The sequence below is a fragment of the Erpetoichthys calabaricus genome, chromosome 13, assembly GCF_900747795.2.
Source record: "Erpetoichthys calabaricus chromosome 13, fErpCal1.3, whole genome shotgun sequence".
In the NCBI taxonomy this organism is placed as follows: domain Eukaryota; kingdom Metazoa; phylum Chordata; class Cladistia; order Polypteriformes; family Polypteridae; genus Erpetoichthys; species Erpetoichthys calabaricus.
The window spans coordinates 1,895,001-1,920,671 of NC_041406.2; the positions used below are offsets into that span (position 1 = coordinate 1,895,001).

General features: G+C 43.0%; 1 protein-coding gene across 1 annotated transcript in view; it reads left to right on the forward strand.

Annotated features, from left to right (window-relative positions):
- The window catches only part of nod1 (nucleotide-binding oligomerization domain containing 1), a 68,281-nt gene that overhangs the window by 26,618 nt on the left and 15,992 nt on the right, over positions 1–25,671 (forward strand). The window contains exons 4-9 of the mRNA XM_028817876.2: positions 11,697–13,509; positions 15,907–15,990; positions 19,046–19,129; positions 19,837–19,920; positions 20,332–20,415; positions 25,282–25,365. Of these exons, the coding sequence (XP_028673709.1) occupies positions 11,697–13,509; positions 15,907–15,990; positions 19,046–19,129; positions 19,837–19,920; positions 20,332–20,415; positions 25,282–25,365 (2,233 nt within the window). The remainder of the gene's footprint in view (positions 1–11,696; positions 13,510–15,906; positions 15,991–19,045; positions 19,130–19,836; positions 19,921–20,331; positions 20,416–25,281; positions 25,366–25,671) is intronic.

Below are 25,671 nucleotides of genomic sequence, written 5' to 3' on the forward strand. Positions count from 1 at the left end.
CCAGAAAATATCAAAGGGTGAGACAGGTGGCATAGCAGGGCCATCAGCGTTCAGCACGTCGTCCATCTGTGGCAGTTAACGTTTCGGCCCAGTAAGCGAGACGAGGTAAGTACACAACGTTGATCCTTTCCATTTTTTTAACTGCTTTATTTCTTCTCCAACTCCGGCCCACCATTCATACTTTCAAAGATTGTCACTCATCCTCAGGCTGCACCTTATACATGCAAAAAATAAATAAATAAAACCATGAAAAAGAGACAAAGGGTAAACAAAAGGTTTAGTATAAAAGGCAAGTGGCGAGTTGTACTGTAAAAGTAATGAATTCACATCTGTGATTGTCCCGATGGCGTGTAATTTTTATTTCAGTTCACTGTACCCTTTTGTTGTTCGCTAGGCCTGCCATTTTGTGTCGGAGTTTTGTGTTGTGGAGAATTTGTTCCTCTTTACTTTTCATATTTGGGTTTATTTTGTCACCGTTATCTACAGCCCCCTCAGAAAGTCTTCAAGCCCTTTCACTTTTTGCACATTTTCTTACTTTGAATCCTTCTGCTAAAATCACAAGCAACACTCCGCACAATGATACAGTGATCCCTCGCTATATCACGCTTCGACTTTCGCGGCTTCACTCTATTGTGATTTTTTCTCGTACACGCTTACGTCACTAGGCATGCGCTTTCTGAGAACTTTTATCTAAGCCCCGCGATGGCTCCTAAACGTGTTGCTTTTTCTAAGCCTTCTGACAATGAAACTAAGCGCCGGAGGAAGATGCTTACCATCCAGGAGAAGGTGAAACTCTTGGATATGATCAAAGATGGCAATACCCTACAAAAGCCTCCTCACGCATATGAAAAGACAGCGGCAGCAACTGCCTAGCAAGATGTTCTTCAGCCGCGCACCCAGACACCCACTGCCTACTCCTAGTACTCCTTCAGCAGGTGTGTCGTTGTCTTCTTCCGCTGAAGATACTGCACCACCTGAAGACTCTCCTACTGAGGTTCTGCCTTCATAGGTTAGTGGTTGTGTGTAAGAACTGTGTGTGTGTGTAATTAAATGTACAGTACAATAATCTACTATATAAAAGCAGTCGGGATTGTCCTTCCGTCCCGTGAGTGCAAAGCGTAGCGGTATTCCGCTTATCACAGACTTACTACTTGCGGCTTGCGGTACGAAGCGACGCGATGTGAGCAGAGTTCTGGTGCTCCCATCGTTCCCTTGCTTTTGTGCGTGATGCGCTGGAAAAATAGACAAAATTATGTCTCTGGAAATAATTAATGTTGATGAAGTACAAATGCCTCACCGCGTAGTAAATATCAGGGGAGAGGGTGCTTGCTTATTCTCATCTATAGCTTATTTAGTGCATGAAACTCCGTCTTTAGCGGTACAGATTCGGGCTGACATTGTATGACTTTGGACAGGCACTCGAGGGGATAAAAAAACGTAGGTTTTCGGGAGATGTTATGAATGGGCACTTTGATGTTCTCATTCCCTACACTTACATGCCTGATATACACATGGAACGCACACAAATTGAGGATAAATGTCGGTCGCCTTAAAAGGCGGGTGAGCCTAGTAATAATATGATATTTGTAACGTCTAATATGTCTTATTTTCTCTTATTTTGTCTAATATATTGGGTAATACGAGTGTAATGGTGACTAAAGGGTGTTATTTCATGTCTAGAGGGCTCTAATAATGTTAAAAAACGTATTTAGAAGGTCGTAAACAGGTTTTCTATACTCTAACTGCGAAAATATTCAATTTATAAATAAAGAATCCTACTTCACGAAAATGTATTTATCACGGTAGAGTCTGGAATGGGTTAACCGTGATAAACGAGGGTTCACTGTAATGTGAAAAACTGGCATCTAAAAATGTTTACAAGTTTATTAGAAATAAAAAACTGAGGTATCCCTTAGACTCAAGTATTCAGGCCCTGTGCTCAGGTAGCCATTCCAGCCTGCAGTCTTGTTGGGTTTGACGTGACAGGCTTCACACACCTGAGTTTGGGGATTTCCTGCCACTCCTCTCCCAGGCTCTGTCAGGTTGGATGGAGACCATCAGTGGGCAGCTGTTTCTGTTTTCAGGGCTCTCCAGAGGGGTTCAAGTCCAGACTCTGGTTAGACCACTCAATGATATTCACAAAGTTGTTCCTAAGACACTTCTGTGTTGTTTTTGCTTTTGGAAGGTGAACCGTCAGCCCAGTTTTAGGTGCCCTGCGCTCTGCAGTACATTTCCATTAAGGTTATCTCTGTACTTTGCTCTGTTCTTCTTTCCTTCAACCCTTGACTTGTCTCCCAGGCCCTGTTGCTGCCACCACCAAGTTACACTGGTATGATGGAGGTGACGAGCAGGGCCTGGTTTCCTCCAGATGTGAGGCCACACAGTTCAATCATGGTTTCATCAGACCGGAGGATCATGTTTCTCACAATCTGACAGTCCTTCAGGTGCCATTTTGCAAACTTTATGTGGACTTCCATGTGTATTTTATTAAGAAGAGGTTTTCATCTGGCTGCTCTGCCATAAACAAAGATCAGTGGATGGAGCGCTGCAGTGATGGAAGAAACACACAGAAAGACAACCATCTCCACTGAGGTCCTCTGTCACTCCTCATGGGTTCTTGGTCACTTCTGTTGCCAAGGCCCTTCTCCCCCGATCACTCAGTTTAGCTGGGTGGCCAGCTTGTGGTTTATCCAAACTTCCTCCATTTAATGCCACTTCACTCTTGAGAACCTTCAGTGCTGCAGAAATGTTTTTGTAGGCCTCACCAGACCTTGACATGATCTCATTTCTAAGCTCTGCAAGCAGCTCCTTCAATCTTATGGCTTGGTTTTTGCTCACCTATGGGACTTTCTATTCAGGTGTGTGCCTTTTCTAATCCGCCCACTCTATTGAAATGACCACAGGTGGACTCCAAACAAGGTGTAGAAACATCTCGGTGACGGCCAATAGAATGGGGTGCACCTGAGCAAAGTTTCAAGTGTCAAAGGTCAGAATTCGTGTGTCAGTGTGCGTTTTCAGTTTTTTATTTGTAATAAATCTGAAACCCTTTCTAAAATCCTATTTTCACTTTGTCATTCTCAAGGCTCTGTTGAATGACGGAGAGAAATGAATTGAAATGATTTTAGCACAAGGGGCCTGACGACTTTCTGAAGGTGCTGTATTTTTAATGTGGTTTGTTTTGTATTCCTCATGTTGGTGCTCTATTGCTGTGATGTAGCGGCCCATTCGTTGCAGGCATTGTGATCCCAGATGTTTGTGATATGTGACATCATTAAACGACAACTCAAAATCCAGCGCCATATTTACTACGCTCCACTTTCCTGATAAAGCTTGTCTGTATTCACTAAATAAAGTACCCACACAGACCCTAGACCCTCATAGTGCTGCCACATAGATAGATAGATACACCTTGACAGATGATCAGTCACCTGATCTTAACCCAATTGAGCAGGCATTTCACTTGTTGAAGACTAAACTTGTTGAAGGCCGAGAAACAAACAGCAACTGAAAGCCGTTGCAGTAAAGGCCTGGCAGAGCATTCAAAAGGAGGAAACCCAACATCTGGTGATGTCCAGGAGTTCAAGACTTCAGGCTGTCATCGCCAGCAAAGGGTTTTCAACCAAGTATTAGAAATGAACATTTGATTTCCAGTTCTTTAATTTGTCCAATTACTTTTGAGCCCCTGAAATGAAGGGATTGTGTTCAAAAAATGCTTTAGTTGCCTCACATTTTTATGTAATCATTTTGTTCACCCCACTGAACTAAAGCTGAAAGTCTGCACTTCAACTGCTTCGGAGTCGTTTCATTTCAAATTCATTGTGGTAAAGTACAGAACCAAAATGAGAAAAAAGTTGTCTCTGTCCGAATATTTATGGACCTAACTGTAGATAGATAGACAAAAGTTATGTGTTTTTCTGCTGTTGCTTGGGTTTTGTGTGGATTGGACTTACAGACTGTGCTTGACAGCGGTGCCCCGGAAGGTGGGACATCCAGTTTCCTTTTTTGTTTTCTGGGAGCAATTTACATAAAGCGCGCCATTTTAAAGGAGAGAGAGGACAGCTAAGAAGACGAGGGGAAAATCGAACGAAGCAGATCAGCATCTGCCTGGGCCATGAGAAGAGCTTCTAAAGACCTGACTGTTAGGTGGAAGGCGGTGATTCTCTTTTGATTTGTGAATTGGATGTTCTGCTATTTCCCACAGACTCGGGTGAGCTTCACGAAAACCTTAACGTTCTTTATCATGGCGCAGACCGACTGTATAGCTTTATATAGTTAAGACTTTCACGGCTTGGGGTCGGCATCCAGTTATACTCTTCGTTACACCTGCTGACATCAGGGGCTGTAACTTTGGACTTACATGTGAGCTTTGGAAGGGGAACTGGGGGAGTGATACTCTTACCTCATATATATATACAGTGCATTCAGAAAGTATTCCCAGCGCTTCATCACTTTTTCCACATTTTGTTATGTTACAGCCTTATTCCAAAATGGATTAAATTCATTTTTTTCCTCAGAATTCTACACACAACACCCCATAATGACAACGTGAAAAAACTTTACTTGAGATTTTTGCAGTTTTATTAAAAATAAAAAAATTGAGAAATCCCATGTCCATAAGTATTCACAGCCTTTGCCATGAAGCTCAAAACTGAGCTCAGGTGCCTCCTGTTTCCCCTGATCATCCTTGAGATGTTTCTGCAGCTTCATTGGAGTCCACCTGTGGTAAATTCAGTTGACTGGACATGATTTGGAAAGGCACACACCTGTCTATAGAAGGTCCCACAGTTGACAGTTCATGTCAGAGCACAAACCAAGCATGAAGTCAAAGGAATTGTCTGTAGACCTCCGAGACAGGATTGTCACAAGGCACAAATCTGGGGAAGGTTACAGAAAAATGTCTGCTGCTTTGAAGGTCCCAATGAGCACAGTGGCCTCCATCATCCATAAGTGGAAGAAGTTCGAAACCACCAGGACTCTTCCTAGTGCTGGCCAGCCATCTAAACTGAGCGATTGGGGGAGAAGGGCCTTAGTCAGGGAGGTGACCCGATGGTCACTTTGTCAGAGGTCCTCTGTGGAGAGAGGAGAACCTTCCAGAAGGATAACCATCTCTGCAGCAATCCACCAATCCGGCCTGTATGGTAGAATGGCCAGATGGAAGCCACTCCTTAGTAAAAGGCACATGGCAGCCCGCCTGGAGTTTGCCAAAAGGCACCTGAAGGACTCTCAGACCATGAGAAAGAAAATTCTCTGGTCTGATGAGACAAAGATTGAACTCTTTGGTGTGAATGCCAGGCGTCACGTTTGGAGGAAACCTGACACTGCTCATCACCAATCCAATACCATCCCTACAGTGAAGCATGGTGGTGGCAGCATCATGCTGTGGGGACTGGGAGACTAGTCAGGATAAAGGGAAAGATGACTGCAGCAATGTACAGAGACATCCTGGATGAAAACCTGCTCCAGAGCGCTCTTGACCTCAGACTGGGGCGACGGTTCATCTTTCAGTAGGACAACGACGCTAAGCACACAGCCAAGATATCAAAGGAGTGGCTTCAGGACAACTCTGTGAATGTCCTTGAGTGGCCCAGCCAGAGCCCAGACTTGAATCTGATTGAACATCTCTGGAGAGATCTTAAAATGGCTGTGCACCGACGCTTCCCATCCAACCTGATGGAGCTTGAGAGGTGCTGCAAAGAGGAATGGGCCAAACTGGCCAAGGATAGGTGTGCCAAGCTTGTGGCATCATATTCAAAAAGACTTGAGGCTGGAATTGCTGCCAAAGGGGCATCGACAAAGTATTGAGCAAAGGCTGTGAATACTTATGGACATGGGATTTCTCAGTTTTTTTATTTTTAATACATTTGCAAAAATCTCAAGTAAACGTTTTTCACGTTGTTGTGTGGAGAATTCTGAGGAAAAAAATGAATTGAATCCATTTTGGAATAAGGCTGTAACATAACAAAAGGTGGTCAAAGTGATGCGCTGTGAATACTTTCCGGATGCACTGTATGTGTGTGTATATATAATATGTATATATATGTATATTATATATGAGGTGAGACACAAAAATAGCTGGATTGGTAAAAAAAAAATGTATTGCTGAATTCCAGCATTCTAAACATTGTCGCCTTCTCTATACTCCCCCTCCTGATCTCTACATGGCTCCAGACGTATCTTCCATTGATTGAAACAGAGCTGGAAGTCTTCTTGCTTGAGGCTCTTTAACAGGCTTGCCGTTTCTGTCCTCACTTTACCCATTAAAGAAAAATGTCTTCCCTTCAGGTTACTTGTGATTTTTGAGAACAAGTAAAAATCACAGGGAGCTAAATCGGGTGAATAAGGAGGATGATCGAGGGAGGACAGGAATGTTTTTGTCAGTCAAAAACTGCTTTACGGAAAAAGCTTTGTGTGTTGGAGCATTGTCTTGTCTTGTCTCGTCTCGCTGTTTGCTTTTTTCACCTGACATTATCGCAGCAACTCGTGTAGCGATTGTTGTGCAAATCCTGACTGGGCTCTTCACAGGATACACCTGGCCCGTAGGAGGGGATAGAGTTCTATGATTCACATGTGGCCGACCTCCAGACGGTTTTCCAGGAAAGCCCCAAGCCCAGTCCGGTTATTTTTGTGTCTCACCTCGTATATATTTTAGTATCGGCACATATAAGGGTTACTTTTGGGTTGTGGGAGCAGATGAAAGGGATTGTTATTGTTCTTTTCTCCTCTTGTCTTTTCTTTGTTAAAATATACTAGCTGGACCCTGTGGCTTCACCCACATAGTAATGAAACAGAACAAACTTTAGAAATAAATAGACGTTGGCACTGTATCTGATCGTGTTCAACTCTGACGAGAGAGCGTACCCCGCGTGGTCGTGATATCTCTGGCAATCAGTAGCTACCCTCTAAAACACACGGAGCTCTGATCTCTCTCTCAAAAACGTCAAACGTTACTCCTTAACAAGCTGTAGATGATAATGTCTGCTGAACAAACGGATGTCGCTAGCTAAGTGGAGGCGAGGTGCGCTCCAACATGTGGCGACAGGTAGACCAACTCGAACAGAGGCTGGCGAGTGAATGAGGAAGGCCCCACCCCCCTGCTGTCAGCCCACAGCCACTCTGTTGGATTTGCATAAACACATCGCTACCGCAAGCGAACTCTGGTAGGTACTTAGTGCGATGAGAGAAGTCACAAAGAGTTCAAGCAAATTATAGAAAACAACCCGATCTAAATCCGTTAAGTGATTCTCTCGTGAAAAGTGGACAGACATACAGACAGAACACGCTTGGACCACGAAATTTTTAATACAGTTTCTTAGCAAGCACCTATAGGCCAAGGGTAACCTACATTCCAAATTTCAAGTCCCAAGTCCTCTTGGTTTGGGAGATTTCATGATGAGTGAGTCAGTAGGATTTGGCTTTAGATTTCTCAGCGTTTATGGACCACTAGCTATTTTTTATTTCTCTCATATTGTAAATGCTAAGTCATCAGGTTTGAACTGAACATTTTAAAAAGGTGTGTACGGTGGTGCGCCGCAGGGTGCCATATTGGCGTATCCTTTTTATCGTCTGCCTTTAAAGTAGGACAGGTTAGTGGTAACGATAGACCCCAGTCCCTGCCACAGTGCAGGTTTCTCAACAGTCGTCTGTTTGGAGACGGACACCGTGTTGTCTGAATTGGAGAAATGCAAATAACAGACTTGAACATCAAGGTAGCTCATATGGTAGCCACTATGACGTTAACTCCGAGGCCACAGGATTCCAAGGTGGTGATGAACAGTAAAAGGAGGCTGCGGTGTGTTTCTTGCCTTAAAGCGTCTCATAGCTGATTCACAAAGAGAGCAGAAGTGACAAATAGAGCAGTAAAGATACAGTATGAGAATCACAGTAACGACTGTAAACTGATTTGACATGAAACGTGACTCTGAATCAGCAGTGGGCCGAGTGTGGTAATCTGGGCAGGAGGGACGGTGGGTGGTAGTCGGCAGGTTGAAAAGGGTCCTCCTAAATAATGTGGGTGGTCAAGCAGTGTTTCCAAAGTGAAGGCTTTTATCAGAGTCTCCCTCGGTCTTTTTTTTCCCGCCCCGAGACGACGATTTATGGTCATCCATCCATTATGTAACCCACTCTATCCTAGCTACAGGGTCACAGGGGTCTGCTGGAGCCAATCCCAGCCAACAGGGCCCAAGGCAGGAAACAAACCCCGGGCAGGGCGCCAGCCCACCGCAGGATTTATGGTCACCTTTCACAATACGTTTATTTATTGTTCGCCAACACTGTCAGCTATAAATTAAGGACTGCAGAATTGTAGTTTTGCTGTCTCTGCTGTCCATTTTAAGGTCCTGTGGGCTGGTGTGGTGAGTTGCTGCTTTTCCTCCTACCAAAACCTTAAAATCCTTGTGCTGTTTGCACATTTCATTTCAAAGTTTCTTGCAGTTTGCTTCTGTTTGGGATTTCAAGGTGTGTGAGTTTGCAAGTTGCCTGGAATTACTGCAGAAAATGTTCACTTTAATTCTGGAGATTCTGAGTTCATCATGAGGAGTCCGCATCTGAAATGTCTGCTGTAAAGACGGTGAAAAGATGAACGTCCACTCGACTGGCGATTCACCAATCAAAAAGCCGTACTCGCTAGTCCTCTCCACACTGACAGGGGAAAACGTCAGTCTTCATTTCAAGTTGTAATTAATGCTGTGTGCAGAGTCACTGAAATTAGGAAATGAACAAATAATTAAATAAATACATAAAGAAATACAGAAAAATTAAAATTATGAAGGGGATGTGTACTGTGGATCTTAGCCATTACTTTACAATAAAGTCTTCAGTGAGAACAGGGGGACTCCGTTAGTAAATTTGGCACAAATCTTAGCAAGTTTTTCTTCTCACAAAGAACCAAAGCCACATGGAATAAAGTGAGGAAGAAGTGCTGTAAAACTTTAGGGAGCTCCAAAGCTCAACTTGAGTTATTTAGGAGAAATTAGCTGAGTCGGGCTGGTGAGCTTGGTGGGCTTAATGGCTGCTCTCGCCAGGATTGTTCTGATGTTCAGTCCGGCACTCTTGTTCTTGTTAATAAACCTCGTCCTTCTGGATGTCTCACTTGTTTTATATGCAGTACTGTGCTTGGACCTCCAGTGAGGTGTTGTCTCTCATCTTTCAGGTCAGGTCAGGTTGGGGAGCATGCACTGGTACAGCGCGTTGCCTCTTCCACCACATGACGAAACGGCTCAGGATCCTGGTTGGCAAAACCAGGCAGACACGTGGTCCAGTTCCACCCTCCAGAAATGACCCTCTATCAGGTGTTACGTGGGCGTCCTCTTGGCCTGGTCCAGCCGCTCGGGTCCTGTGAGCCAATCAACATCAGGGAATCACGCAGCATGGCCGTAGTGCCGTAACTGACGCTTCCTCACAATGCAGGTCATGTGCCTCATTCGGGACTCCGTGAGCAACATAAAGTCAAACCAGCGGTACTGGGTATGACGTTAAACTGCATCCGGCCCTGCAAGCCATCCTCATGGGTGTTGGTGGCAGGATTGGCACTCTCTGAGACGACAGACAGGGCTCCTTTCTGCTCTCCGCAGTAGTAGCTCTGCTGTGCTCACTTTATGAAGGGGATGGGGGAAGCCCTCGGGAACCCCATCCCGATAGTCAAAATCGTTGGAGTGCCAATGGGATCAGGCCTGTCCGGGATCAGAACTGGTGTGACGCTAAGGCATCGCCCGCTGCATGGCAGCACTCAGGCCCATCTGGGTAGGCGAGTGGAACATCATGTCTCTGTCATCTTTACCTCTTGATAATTCTTTATAAAGCACTAATTTTAGCATTCTTTTATTCTATTTTATTTTGCTTTTTTTTTTTTTAAATTAATTTTACTAACACTAAAATATTTTAACATCTTATTTTGACACCTTTTTGTGCTTCTGGAGGCCATCTTGTTGTTTTAGCAACCAGGTCCTGTTGCCATCATTTGACTGAAAATGCCACGGTGTCATCTGCCGTCTCAGTTCCCCATCACAAAATACAAACATTTAGAGAACCATTACTATATAAGTTCTTTAATTAGTGTAGAAAAGAGAAAATTCAACTTAGCGTCGGGTTCTGTTTGTTCTGTTGCACTGTAACTTGACATTTTGTTTCTTCCGTTTTGTGTTTTGACCGTCATTTTAGGTTCTTTTACATAGAATGAGAAAGCACCTACTGTGGTTGCCATGTCTGTCTGTCTGTCTGCATAACACAACTTGGTTCCCAGCGGGCTGATTTTGTTGAAATTTGCCTCACTTATTCTTCAAGGAAGTTTGTCACGAGAGCTGAATTTTCTTGAAATCTCTCAGATAGAACCTGCTGTACAAATGTCAGAAATTTCAAATATTGGAAAATTTGCACACTTGTCTTAAAAAGAGTGAAACACTCCGCTTCATTTATGGAGTAGTTTACTATTTCAAGTTTACCTTGAGAGCAGTCAGTTTAACTTGAATATTTTCACAGTTTTCCTCTTTTAATCATCTGACAGCCCCAATATAAGTTAGTGAAACACCAGCAGAGGTGGCACTGGCACTGGCACAAAAAATTGCTTCACTGGCACCTTGAGGTAAGTCAAGCGGAATAGTAACAAAAACAAAAAGTTATTTATCTAGAAGTGAATGTGAGAGGGAAGGAATTCTAGAAGTGTCATTCCGTAAGCAGTGAGAGGAAAACCCGTCCGCAGTCTTTACGTTACGCTGAAGACGCCCTCACTGCAGCGCACATTCTCACATGTCAGTATTTCTCAGACACTGTCGTTTATTGGCAGAGCTTTACAGGTATGTTGTTTAGACCCTCCACAACTAGTCTGAGCAACTAACATTAGGACATCAGCCATTTTTAAATAACTTGGACACTCTCGTCTCCTGACGCACCATAAGCCATTCTGGGGTCCACAGGACAAGTCCTACATGACATTATAAAGTGATGTTTGAACGCGTGGATTTAATGGCGTCTGCTAACTCCTGGATTCAGAAAGTCTCCAGCCCCCCTCACGTTACTGTGTTGTTGATTTCATTTTAAATGGAGAAATAAAGTGTGTAGAAAGTGAAGGGGCCTGAATATTGTCTGAATCCCCTGTAATTAATTTCTGTTATCACTGCTATGTCTGATTATGACTCACTAATACACAAATATGATAACTGACTCTTCGAGAAAGTAACTAAAAAATGTAAAATGCTCCAGCTTTCAAATCAGTTAACCAAGTCCTGGACCCTCCTGAATGTCCTGCCATGCCGCCTTTTTCCGACTGGTGTCCTCCGGGATTTAGGATATAGCGGGTTGGATAATGGATGGATGGATGGATGTCCTCCGGGATTCTCCTGGTTTGGTCCTGTGCCTGACTCTCAATTCTCAGATACGTTTTGAATCTCCAGGTATTTTTCTCACACTAAACCAACCTGCCCATAATTATCAGTTACTACGCCGATATCAAATTTTAATGCAGGTGTTCCATCTTTCTTTTTAAAGATTTTTATGTTTCTTAGAATGAACCAAAAAAAAACTTAAAAGCCTGCCAGCCTCATGGACTGTCTGTGGATCTTCTGCTTCAGGAATATTTTCTTTTCATATAGCGCCCTTCACGTAGTCCGGGCTCGCCAGGCCACAATGATGTCACATTTCCTTTATGTAGTACCTTTCTCATACTCCGTTGCACGTAGCACTCATTGTTTCTGCTTTCTCCACAGTGAGCAAGTACTGTGAAAAGCTCCGAGACGAGCTGGAACGAGACACAAAGTTTATCATCTCTTATACACAAGGAGAGGAGATGCTGCTGGACGACATGTACACCGACACCCTTATTGAAATAATGAATGATCGCAATGAGAGCCTGGGCTACCTGAACCACATAACGGACCTGTTTGGAGACCACGGTGTCTTTAATGAGCATGCAGAGACCATCTTAATTATTGGCGATGCTGGTGTTGGCAAATCCATTTTGTTGCAAAAACTGCAGAATCTGTGGTCTAGAAAAGAGCTAAACATTGAGGCCAAGTTCTTCTTCACGTTCCGCTGCAGGATGTTTGGGGTCTTCAAGGACACAGACAACCTTTCCTTAAAAGATCTCCTTTTTAAATACACGTGTTATCCAGACAAAGATCCCGATGATGAGGTCTTCAGATACATCAACCACTTTCCAGAGTCGGTTTTATTCACCTTTGATGGCTACGACGAGATCCAGTCCGAGTGCGATCTGAGCAAATTTCCTGAAGTGTGTTCACCTGAGGAGAAGACTCATCCGCTTCTTCTGCTTATGAACCTCCTTAAAGGGAAGCTATTAAAGGGGTCTAAAAAGGTCCTGACCGCTAGGAGTGGCACAGAAATTCAGCAAAAAGTCATCAGAAAGAAACTCGTCCTCAAAGGGTTCTCCAAGGACGGCCTTACATTGTATGCCAACCTGCACTTCAAGGACAGAAGCTACCGCACCCTGGTGCTGAACCAGTTGGACGCCAACCCTTACCTCTGCAGTCTTTGCTCCATTCCGCTGTTCTGCTGGATCATTTTTAAATGTTTCAAATATTTCCAGGCTGTCTACGACCAATGTGAGCTGCCTTCAATGTATGTGACCCTCACCAATGTCTTCCTGCTGATGACTGAAGTATTTCTGAACAAACGGATTCATCCTGGCCCACTGAAGAAAAATAACCGGTGCCAAAGTGAAACCTTCAGGTTGTCAAAGCAGACTTTGATTGGTTTTGCCAAGCTGGCGCACAAGGGAATGGCGCAAAGCCGCTTCATCTTTGACCCGGAGAGCATCTCCACCTGCCACATTGCAGAGAAGGACCTTGGCTTGGGCTTCCTCCGACCCGTCGCTCATTACGATGGATGTGGAGAACCGTCCACCTTCGAGTTCCTTCACTTAACCCTCCAGTCTTTCTTTACGGCCTTTGCCTTGGTGGTTGATGAGCAAGTCGACTCCAAAGACATCCTGAAATTTTTCACAGAATGCGATTACAGCAAGTCGCGGTGTTTTCCAACATTCCCATCTACATCTTGCCTGAGCTCTTCCAAACCGAGAGGAAAAGACCCGTTTCAAAACAACGAACACTTCCAGTTCACCAACCTCTTTCTGTGTGGTTTGCTGTCCAGGAGCAGCGTTAGCCTCCTTGAGCACGTAGTGCCTCCCATAATGCTGAGAAGGAAGAGGGAGATGTTAAAGTCGTTTCTGTCAGACACTGTGAAGTATCATTTGAAAAGCCTGCCGCGCACCAAATCGGAGCAGGAGGGCTACAAAATACACGGCATGCCAACTTTTATTTGGATGCTCCGATGTATTTTTGAGACACAAAGTGAAGAAATCGGAAAACTGACAGCAAAAGGTATTTCAGCTAATTACATAAGACTGACGTGCTGCAATGCGTATTCTGCTGACTGTAGTGCCATCAACTTTGTCTTGCATCATTACCGCAAAAGCATCGGGCTTGACTTGGACAACAACAATGTGAATGACTATGGCGTAAAGGAGCTCCAGCCATGTTTTAGCAAGTTGTCCGTTCTTAGGTAAGAGTCTGAAAGTCATGGGTGCCATCAACTGTCATAAATGTTTGGGGGCAATAAATACAATAGTTGGTCTCTAATGGACTGGCAGTCACACTGTACCACCCGTTAAAGAGGTAGACAACGTTTGAAAAGGTTAGCCATCATCCAACTGCACCGGACCCTCTTCCCTTTCCATCCAATCCCTTCCCCTCTCAACAGTAACAGGGCTGCTAAGGAGGTACTTAGTGATTTGGAAATTGTAGAGGGAGAAGTGCTGCGTCAATTAAAATAACAAACAATGGAATAATACAATACACTACCGTATATACTCGCGTTGAAGTTCTCTCTTCTATTCTAAAGTGACGTTTGCACTGTTTTGTGTTTTTTGTATCTCACACCCTCATACACCTTTATCGTAAGGGCATCCCTTATCTACGGTGGAGCGTTCAATCAAAAGAAAACATGAAGCTGGTTTGAAATTAAAAGCCGTTGAAGTGGCAAAAGAAATTGTGCTGCTGCAACAAAATTCGATGTGTCTGAGAAACTGACGTGAGATTGGAGGAGGCAAGAAGATGTAAAATAAACAAACAAAAAAATGTGTCTTATTTTTGAACGTGCGCATAAGTTGGCGTCTGATTTTTATGATCAATTTTTTTGGGTTTCAAGATATGCGAGTATATACGGTAATTATAAACCCCTTGATTGCCCACCCTCCTGTGTAAGTGTATTATTGTGGTATTTCCATCTACCTATTTTCTTTAAGGTAAGTGTACTTGTCAAGTTCGTTACCGGGTTGGTCTACTGTCACACTTTAAGATTAACACACACACGTAGACATACTCGGACACACAGACCCTCGCCACAAATTTCCGTATGAAAGACACATACACAGCACGTTATTCCCTAGCACTTTAACCCACATGAGTACCGTATGACTAACACACACACAGTGCGCTTTACCCAGTACTCCAAGAAATGTACTTATCATAGGCATGACCAATGTGTGATATCTTAGATACGGAATATCTCAGACATAAATGTTACCTTTGGTCTCCAAGAATACATTCAAACATACAAAGAGTCAACATCCCCGGCCATCAGCCATTTATCAACCAGTGAATATTTTACTTTAACGCACTCTTCATTACTGGACTGAGCTCTTTGTCCACAGCTCGGATCATATGGCACTTCTTCACTGCTCCATGTGCTCAAAGAAATATACCTTATTACTTCAATCATTCTAAATATGAAGACAAAGTATAGGAAGTTAAAAGCAGCGTGGTATTTATTACATGAATAATAATAATACCAAACAGAACAAAGAATAATAGAAAATAAGACTGATGGTAAAGTCTGGATATGTACAGTCTTTAGAAAAAGCTTACAAAAAAGCAAAGATGACAAGGATGAGCGTCACAGGTGGCTTGTGATCTTAGCACTCGTAGTTGTTGATGAGATGCTTTTCTGATGATCAGATGGAAACGGCTGCACGTTGCCAGCGTCCTCCTCTGACATCGCTCTCTTCTCCTCTTCTTCTCCTCTGATGTCGCTCTTCAGACGAGGCATATTTATTATAAAATTCTACCCGGGGGTTTCACGAGATGTGATTGTTAGATGTTCTGATTGGCTGGCTGTCAATATGACGAATGAATTCACTCGTCCGTTTTTTCCCAAACAATTAAACGTTTTGATGTTGCTCAGTACCTACTAGCATGTCTACCTTTCCCAGGCTGTAAACCCATTTAGCAACTTGTTGTCCCAGATGCCCATCTTTTCTCAGATTATAAAGTAATTGATAGCCTGAGGCATCGTCATGTCTTCCTCTTTTTGTCTGAGTAGCTGTTTTAAAAGTGAGGTACTATTGGGAAGAGAATAGTCTTTGGTGTGTCCTGCGTTTAAGTTCATCTAGTGTTGTCTTCAGCAAAATATAAGGAAAAGCTAGACCAAAACTTACAGGTTTTGTACCCCACAACAGTAAGCTATCAATATTTACCCTTCAAAGTGAATATATCCAAACATAGATATTCTTACAAACATTCACAATAAAACTGAACAGTTCCGTGTGGTCCAATAATGTTACATAGCACTTTGAGGTTTCTGTGGAATAAAAGTCCAAATTGGTTAACTTCACACAAGACAATCAGCAGCGGAGTCCGGACAGCAGTACCCTAATGTGAGGAAACAGATGTGACGCACCAACTGGCACAACCCCGTAACAGGCTAACGTTACTCAGAAGCACAGGCCTCCTCTCTAGTAGGGTGTCCATCCAGTCCTGGATTTCCTTCAAGTTGGCCACCTCCGAAAGTGAACGTCATTAGGATAAGTTTAGAATTTTGGGGTGAACAGATGGATGGAAGGACATCTGAAGGTTTAGAGGATAATGTCGCTTTACAATTACAATCCTGTGTTTGTTTCAGATTGTCTGTTAATCAGATCACAGACTCCGGAGTGGAGGTCCTGGCTGAAGAGCTGGTCAAACACAAAGTCATCAGCGTCCTCGGGTAAGTAGAAATATGGAGAGTCTGTGCCATCTCTTAGTGGAAAGAGAATTTCAGCAAAAAATCACAGAATATTGTAATGACATGGAAATCTGTTGGTAGCATCATTTATAAAAAATAAATAAATAAATGAGCTAATAGATGACTGTTTTTATGTTTTACCACACATTTTCTTTTTTTCGTTTTACAGATAAAAATATATAGATGCTGCCTTTTAGTGCCTCGTTATTGCATTACGTTTTAATAGCAAGTGTCACAGGTATAGAGCATAACCTTCAGAAATCTGATTAATGTAATTAACTCTCGCAGAGTGCCAGGGCCTATCCTGGCAGCAGTGGGTACAATCCAGGAAACAACCCCGGGCCAATCATCACAGGGGGTTACACACCAATTAACTTAGGCAATTAACACTAGAATTACCAGAGCCTACGAAAAAACTTGTAGATCCGGCCCACCTTAAATCCATTCGCACCTCTCCCTCAGCGTCTTTTGTCCTGTAAATGTGCCAATTAAGACAAGCAGCCGGCTATTCCATCCCCCACCACCGCAGAACATGCACAAAGTTCTCCCAGCTCATGCCTTGATGATCTGGGAGTGAAGTGCTGGAGTTTTAGAGTGAAAATAATAGATCGTTATTTGGAACACATGCATTTCATGTGTGTTCCGTTTCTACAATATTCTGTGTAAACACATTGTTAAAACAGAAACGTTTTTCATATTTTAGTAGTAAATGACAAAATGTAGGCATAAACTATAGAATGTGTGAAGCCTGAAGTCCAAAGGTCAAATAAACACTTTCACAAAAGGTTCAAGGAAGATACAACAGCTTCTGTGGCGTAGCAGTAAGATTTGCTGACTTGTAATCAAGAGTCCCCGGTTTGATCCTGACTGCCTCCTATATTTGCCGTTTTCAGTAGTGAGCTGCTCTTATTGTTAATATTATACAGTACACACACACATTTGGTTTGCGTCTGTAACAGACCGTGTACATTTATAGCACTTGTAAAAGTTACCTTTTTTTTCACTTTTATTCTCTGTCACGATCACGATACGTACTACTGCCCTAGAGATCTGACGCTGTTAGTTTTTATTTGAAACTGGGAGTAACTGTAGATGTGAGTGGTGTTTTGAGGAAATGGAACTGGACATTCTCTGATCTGGAGAGGTAAAAGCTGACACACAAACGCTGGTAAATCAGCCTTCTTCGTATCTCACCGTTACTTGATTTTTTTTTTATTCAGTTTTATTGAGTGTTCCTGCTGACGCTGAATTAGTATGCGCCTTATGGTCTATGATGTCAAAAAAAAAAAACACAAAAAAAACACATAGGTATATATGCTGTTTGGAATTATTCATTTTATGACCTGTACAGTACATTTTAGAAAACATTGTGGCACAGATGCAATATTATTCATATTCATTCGTATAACACCGCATGTAAAACCCCCCATGATCTTGCCAGTCCCCACATGTTGCTGTTTCTTTTGTACTCTAGGACATGCAGAGGCAACAATAGTACAGAGCGGCCAGTTCAGCGCTATATGCAATCATCACATTCAAATGTTCACAGTTCACACACACACGCAAGGACCGTCCTTCCTACATTTACGACATGTGTACCTGTTGCAATGCACACACTTCCCTTTATACTGTGGTTTCTATACACAGATTACTGTAGAAACGGAACACACATGAAATGCATGTGTTCCAAATAACGGTCTGTTATTTCCACTCTAAAACTCCAGCACTTTACTCCCAGATAATCAAGGCCCGAGCTGGAAGAACTTTGTGCACGTTCTGCGGTGGTGGGGGATGGAATAGCAGGCTGCTTGTTGCTTGTCTTAATCGGCACATTTACAGGACAAAAGACGCTGAGGGAGAGGTGTGAACGGATTTAAGGTGTTTTTTCGTAGGCTCTGGTAATTCTAGTGTTAAAGACACTGGCCTACTTCACAACTTAGCAACTACAGTTGGTAGATCTCGTTTCCTTCAGGATGTCAGATTGCACCACTAAGAAGTGCAAAGTATGACCGAACTTCTTTTTTCCTTATTATACAATTTCTTGTATTAGGAATTTGTTAGTTTTCGCATACCCCTTGGGGTCAGAGTGCAGGGTCAGCCATTGTACAACGCCCCTGGAGAAATTGAAGGTTAAGGGTCTTGCTCAAGGGCCCAGCAGAGTAGGATCTCTTTTGGCAGTGATGGGGATTCGAACCGGCAACCTTTGAGATACCAGCGCAGATCCTTAGCCTCAGAGCCACCACCATATGGCACCTGTGGCTGTACAAATGTATTCCAGGTATGGTGAGATGAGCCAGAGCTGCCACCTTTCTTTTTTCATTCTGTCATCGTACAAAAAATGTGAGATGTCAGCCAGACGAGCCTCTCCTCGGTTTATACATCCCAGAACTCTCTCTTTTCTTCCTTCGGTGTAGTCCACATTGTATGCATTGTACTACTGGCTGATTGGTTGTTAGCTGTCACTCACAGGTAGGAGCCCACCTACAAGTGGCAGAATCGGGGTGAGTCACCGTTACGTCATGGAATCACATGATGCTGTGTCCCAGTTCAGACATTTGCACTGCAGTAGGTGCTATTAGTTCAGGATGTAAAGGAGCTCCTTCAGCTGGCTTTTGTAATCCAGACGTCACGGGCAGGCCACCAGCAGCTACCACAGTGCAATTATTTGGAGTGCGACCCGCTCCACTGTGATTAAACACATCTAAAGCATGTAAGCGAAGAGGCCTTCATGTTTTCAAGATGCTGAAATTTCAATTAATACAGAGCACCAAATATCACAATGAGTTACTGAGACTATTGCCAGTCTCTGGCATCGAAGGAATGACATCTCTCCTTTGGGTAATTAAATAGATGAGACCCTCTTCACAGGGACCTTATTGTGCCACATAGGGGAGTCCAGTGAAATTTAGACTTGCATGTGCTAATCAATATGCAACACCTCACCAAGATTAGTGAGTAGAAAGTACCTGACCTCAAAATGTCGGACATGGCATGCGGTTATTCACTGAATGTGTGGAATTGTCCTCGTCTGTTTCAGACTTTACAAGAATCAGATCACAGATTATGGAGCTCGCATGGTAGCGAAGATAGTAGAGGAGTGTCCATGCCTTCGAATTTTGAAGTAAGTATCTGATACCTGCCTTAAATGAAGTAATAGTTTGGCCTGTGGTCCGGTAACGTGTGGTTCATGGGCTGACCTAGACGTCTTTCTTAAAAGAACCTTCCTGATGATAAGACAGAGACCACGGAGTATCCTGTCAGATGCTCCTAACATCTTTTTCTTCTACACTACTCCTTCCCGCTCTGATCTGTATGGCTTATATGATGTTTTTTCAAACTCACTGTCATCCCACCTTCACTATGGGGGACTCTTTATTTTTAAACCCCACTTGAGGAGCCAACCCCGGGCAATAGCAGTCCATAAGGACCATGTGGGTCCTGACGTATCAGTTTTCAAAAGCTGTGTGCTGTAACACCATCTTCAAGTTCGTTTGTCATTCCAGCCATGTCTAAAATACAGTGGGATGAAATTGCAGTTCTCAAGTGCAGAAAAAAGAGAAAGGGGGGGAAAAAACACAAGAAAAGTAAAGCACAGGAAAGTAAATAAGAATAATGAAAAGACAGTGCTGAATTCACAAGGTCCAACCAATACCTCGGTTAAAAGTATAAAATAGTCAATTTAATACTATGGTTAAAGTAAATAATTATACGTATAAAACGGGCTTGTTCTGTGCATGATCCAGAGAGTTTAGCACATGACATCACAACACCAGGACATGGTGGATGCCACTTGGTGACCAGAGGTGACCTTACTGTTTGTGTGATTAGGATTGGATACAACAGAATTACAAGTGAAGGAGGAAAATATCTTGCCAGTGCAATCCAGAAGAGCAAGTCCATTTTTGACGTTGGGTAAGTAGCCTTCTAGACCGTTTTTATTAGTTCTAGATAACTTCCAACACACCACTGGCAAGGCTGATATAAATATGGCAGTGGTCATGTGGCACTTCTCTCCAATGGAGAAACTCTTTGAACTTCTTACTACTGATAGTTACCTTCAAGCCAAGCAGGCCGTAGTGTTGGCCTCCGCTTGTGTTTATTGGACTCCTTTCGGTCCACGACTACTCATTTCTGTCTTGCCCTCGTGTTTTGGTTGTCTGTTTGTTTGTCTCTTTTGCTCCTTCATGTAAATCATCTCCCGATTGTTTTTTCTCACAATAATCCTCGGCCTTTGTGTCTGTCGTAACGCAGGACTGATGACCAGTATTCCAGGGTATCTCATCCATTTTGTGCTGTCTGTTTCTTTTTCCCTCTTTTCATCAGAATGTGGGGGAACACCATAGGAGATGAAGGAGCAAAAGCCTTCGCTGAAGCCCTGAAGAATCACCCAAGTCTAACGAACCTAAGGTATGATAAAGTAGCAATGCAACAGGAAAAGGTTAGATAAACTTAACAGGTTTAATAGCTTTACTTAGGACAAGGCAAGCGGGTGATCCTCTTAAATGAAGTGCTGCTAATGAACACGTGACCTAATGGCTTAACTGTCAACCACCAGGCGAGCGAGTCGATGAACATATCGGTGATCTCCATGAGGAAACGAGATTTAGAAGCTGCTCTTGATAAATCGGTCACTAAATAATGAACTCGGGTGGTGGTTTGTGCTGTGACAGCCAAATTAACATTTAGAATGATCTGAAAGTGCATTTAAAACATCTTAAGTGAATTACAGATATCCAAAACTATGTCGATTTTAAAATGGCTTAGATGCACTTTAAGGTATCTCAAATAGACTTCAAGGTTGGGTACAGCCAACAATGTCCCCTTGAGACTGCCACACAGATGTCAAAGTCTGCCTCGGGTGGTCCACTGAAAACGTTTATGTGTAAGAAATTAGCCACAGAGCCTCCGCATCCAACTGCTGACAGCAGCACATCAGATGCGTTGGACTCTGCTGCCCAAGAAAGCTGCACAAGATACCAAGAGACCACAATCGTCAACCCCCATGAAAAAACTTACGCCAGTGGCCTAGAATGGAGATCCTGGACTGAAAAATCAAACATGAAACCTGTAGTAGGAGGAATCCAGGAAGAGTGTTTGATTTACTGGTCATGACTAAACAAATGAGACTACGTGTACAAAATGAGCAGAACGTGGAAAGGTCCCTTCAGCCTGGACTCCTGCTGCAGGAGCTGTGCCAAGCCTTGGTCTTGTTGAAGAGATTTCATCTTTTGAGATGCCAGGCAGTGCCTGGGAAATCTCAAGGAGAAACTGGCAATATGGCCATACCCAGCACAAGTGGACTGAGGAGGTCATGATGTGACATTCTTCACCAGGTGTTTTGTCATACCAGGGTCCTAGTGTGACCATATTTTCCATTTCAGACTCTTTATTACAGAGATTGTGAACAGAACACCCCAAATCCCATCTTTAGCCATTGTATGCTTACTTTTGCCAGGGTCGACTGCCATTGTAGTTGACTATGTCTCCATTTCTTTTACATCGATAACCCCAGGCATTTAGCTAGAGAACCATAACAGGCAGGAGAGGACGTTACACCTTTTCTTCATAAGTTAATGTAAGGTTTTCAATTCTGCCCAAAATATAAGTGTGTGTGGGTGTAAAATGAGTGTGACAATCAACCCACAACCTGTCAATAATCAGTTCATCTTGCTTAGGCCCCCAGGTGCCACTTCGTCGCAGAGTGTTGACAGGTCTGTGGTCCGATGTGGTTTAGCGTGGCCCTTGGATGGAATGGCAGAGATACAGAATAGCCCCTCTATGGATGTGATGTCATCATGGCCCCCTGCATGAATGGAGCAGCAGAGAAACTGAATGTGCTTCTGGCACATTAGTTTATCCAGGCCTTGGCACACAAGTTGGAATCTGCGCTTTAAAGTAATTCAGATGACAACAGGCCATTCAGCCTAATAAAGTTAACCAGTCTTGTCCACGTAATTCCTCCAAAATAACATCAAGTCGAGTTTTCAAAATCCCCAAAGTCCTCCTGTCTACCATACCACTTGGTCACTTATTCCAAGTGTCTGTGGTTCTCTGAGTAAAGAAAAAACTTCCTAACATTTGTGTGAAATTTACCCTTAAAAAGTTTCCAGCCATGTCCCCGTGTTCTTGAAGAACTTGTTTTAAAGCCACCGTCTTGATCCACTGGACTAATAATTCGTAACTTTGAACACTTCAGTCAGATCTCCTCTTAATCTCATTTATCTTAGACTGAAAAGGTTCCATTTCTTTAATCTTTCCTCCTAACTCATCCCCTCTAGTCGAGACAAAATTTTCACACAGGACTCCAGATGAGGCCTCACCAGTGTGTTATAAAGCTGGAGCAGAACCTCCTGTGACTTGTACTCCACATGTCAGGGTGCTATATAACCTGACATTCTGTTATAGCCTTGTTAATGGCTTCTCAACACTGTCTGGAAGCCATTAGCTTAGAGTCCACTACGACTCCTAAATCCTTCTCACAAGGTGGACTCTTGATTTTCAGACCTCCCATTGTGTATTCAAACCTCACATTTTTAACTCCTATGTGTAATTCTTTATATTTACTGACATTAAACTTCATCTGCCTCAAATCTGCCCAAGCCTGTCTGCTGTCCAAGTCCTTCTGTGATGATATAGTGGATTCTCAATTACATGCCAGTCCATTTATCTTGGTATCATCTGCAGACTTCACCAGCTTGTTACTTATATTCCTATCCAAATCATTTATAGATATTAAAAATAGCAGCAGCCCCAACACTGACCCCTGCTGGTCACCACTCTTAATTCTGAAGAGGTTCCTCACACCATCACCCTCTGCCTCCTGTGTCTGGGCCAATTCTGTACTCATCTACAAACATCACCCTGAACTCCCACTTCTTTTAGTTTGATGCCCACCTTATCAAATGCTTTCTGAAAGTCCACATCAATAGCATCATAAACTCCACTTTTCTCGTATCCTTTTGTTGCCTCCTCATAGAATTCCTGCCTGTTAGTAAAACACGACCTCCCTCTTCTGAGCCCATGCTGACTGTTCAGTCAAACTCCTGTCCTTGCCAGGTGTTCCTCAATCTTATCTTTAATAATTCCATCCATTAATTTTCCTGTGATGCACGTTACTTTTACGGACCTGTAGTTGCTTGGATTTGCTCTGTCACCCTTTTTAGATAATGGGATGATATTTGCCATTTTCCAGTCATTCAGAATCTCCTCAGTGTGCAGTGACTTCCTAAACATATGTGTCAAGGGTTTATATCTGTACTCGCTAACCTCCTTAAGCACTTGAGGGTGAATATTATCTGGTCCTGGTGATTTGTTTGATTTCAGCTTATTTAATTTACGCTGCTCTTCTCCCTCTAGAATTTCCAAATCCCTCAGTACCTCCTTAGTAGTCCCTGTTACTGCTCTGAGGTTATCTGCTTCCTCACTTGTGAAGACCTCAGAATTTTTTTTTTGTATTTTTTAATTCTCCTTTACTATTTCTGATGCACTTCACCTCCTCCTTGACTGTTCTTTTACTACTAAACTACTGAAAGAATCTCTTAGGGTCGTCTTTCGCCTTATCTGCTGTATTTATCTCCAACTGTCTTTTAACCTCCCTGATATCCCTCTTAATGGTTGCCCTCATGTTCTCATATGCCCTACAATTCACTTTGGAGTTATTAGTCTTATATGCCTTATTTTTTAAAATTTCCTATTAATTCCAAATTTAGGTCTGTATCTGTCCTGCATTTTTAAACCTGTTCCACTGCTCCTCCACCCTTAAGGGAATAGACTGGGATAAGCTGTTTAGACTTTGCTGCATTTGTTCAAAATTTGCTTAAGTTTTCGTCTTTTGCATCCACAAAAAATGAAAACACTGAGAATTGTACTATATTATGGTCACGTGACCCTAGTGGTCCAATCACCTTGACACCCTTGATTCTGGCCTGATTATTACAAAATACTAAATCTAGACTGGCATCCTCTCCATGTTGGCGCTTTAACATACTGTTCATGTCTCTGCATCTCAAACTCCAGCCTCCATTCCAGCCCTGGCCTTTCGTCTTGGCCACCTGTAATGTCCCAGACTGTCTTCCAGGAAGGGAAAGGGGTGTCCGTACTTTATACTTCTAAAACATGTCCCTGTTCTGGAGACCTAAAATTCTACTTTTGATGTCATTGACGGATTCTTCAGCCCCCCTACCACAAGTTACACACCGCAGAGCTGCCCTTAACAAAAGCTCTTATCTGATCCAGTAAGGTTAATAAATGTGCCTGAGCAACAACTGGCTGATTCAGCTTCTCCATTAAGTGTCTCTATTATAAAAAATAAGTCTTGAGACGAGACGTGATTTTTTGAAGAGAGACACTTTCATGTCCAGCGAGATGGTGGAGTCATATCATACTTACAACCTTTGGAAGCAAGTCGCGTGAGAAGATGACTTTTGCACGTCACGCCCTACTTACAACCATTTCCAAACAAGGCAACGGGCATCTAATCTCTCAGTCGTTGGAATGCTTTTGGCAGACACACTTCCTGTGCTCTCCACTCTTAAAACTTTTATATGTTCTAGATGACATGTCAATGACTAAGCGAAGAAGAAAGAGCAGCGCGTCGAAAAGAGACCCAAAAGCACTGGAGAGAAAAGAATGCAAAACCACAGCCGGGCCCAGAAAAAGACAAAGTAGAACGTCGTAAAGAATTCAAAAACATTGGTGTGATACTCGTGCAGAGCAGGTTAGAGATAATGGAAGTAGGAAAATATGAAAGTCTCAAAAAAAATGGAAACAAATGGAAAATATTACTCAGTGAAATAACGGAACAATGAAAAGAGATCAAATAGCGTTTGAGGATGTCTGGGGACAAGAGAGACAAGGCAGTGAGACAAAGAGTAGGACAGCTGCTGCACAGGCTTTTAAACGTTTGAAGTGCCGCACGAGATGCCGGACACGTGGCATGGCGTGATCGAACAAAGAGGAGGTAAACAAAAAAACACAGTATTTGTTTCTCATTGTATCTCCGTTTAAGAGAGGGAGTTTAGGAGGAGCGACTGCGTCTCCTTGGGGTGCGTTCAGCCAGCCTCATCACAACGGCGCGTAGCTCTGGTGCAAAGCCCCCTAGTTATTTTAAAAATAAAAGTATGGCTCAAGCCGATTCAATTAAGACAATTTTACAAAAACAAAAAGAACTGCCCGTCTGTATGCCAGGTCCACGGGTGGCAGAGCGCCGGCGAATTAGGAGTCGATGTTTTCTTGACTGCACAGCTCACCGAGTGGCTCTTGTTGTTTTTCTAGTCTTTCTGCAAATGGAATTTCTGCCGAAGGAGGAAAAAGCATCGCGGCTGCACTGAGGGAGAACTCGTCATTGCACATATTCTGGTGAGTGCGTGTAGATGAACGGCTCCAAATGTCTGAACGCCTGCGTTACGCTTTTAGGTTCATGTTTTGTTTTTTAATATCCAGTCGAATTCACTTTATTTTGTGTCCTGCTCCTCACTCCGAATGTTGTAACAAAGTTTAGAATTGGGGAAACATTTTATTATCTTCTGTTCATTTATTGTGAATGTTTTTCAGCGACTGTAAACCTGTGCGTGTGTGTTTGTGTGTTGGGCTAATTGATCAGTTTGAGAAAGATATTCCTATTTTTGTCATCTTATCTTAATTGAGCCACACCATCACTTCAGA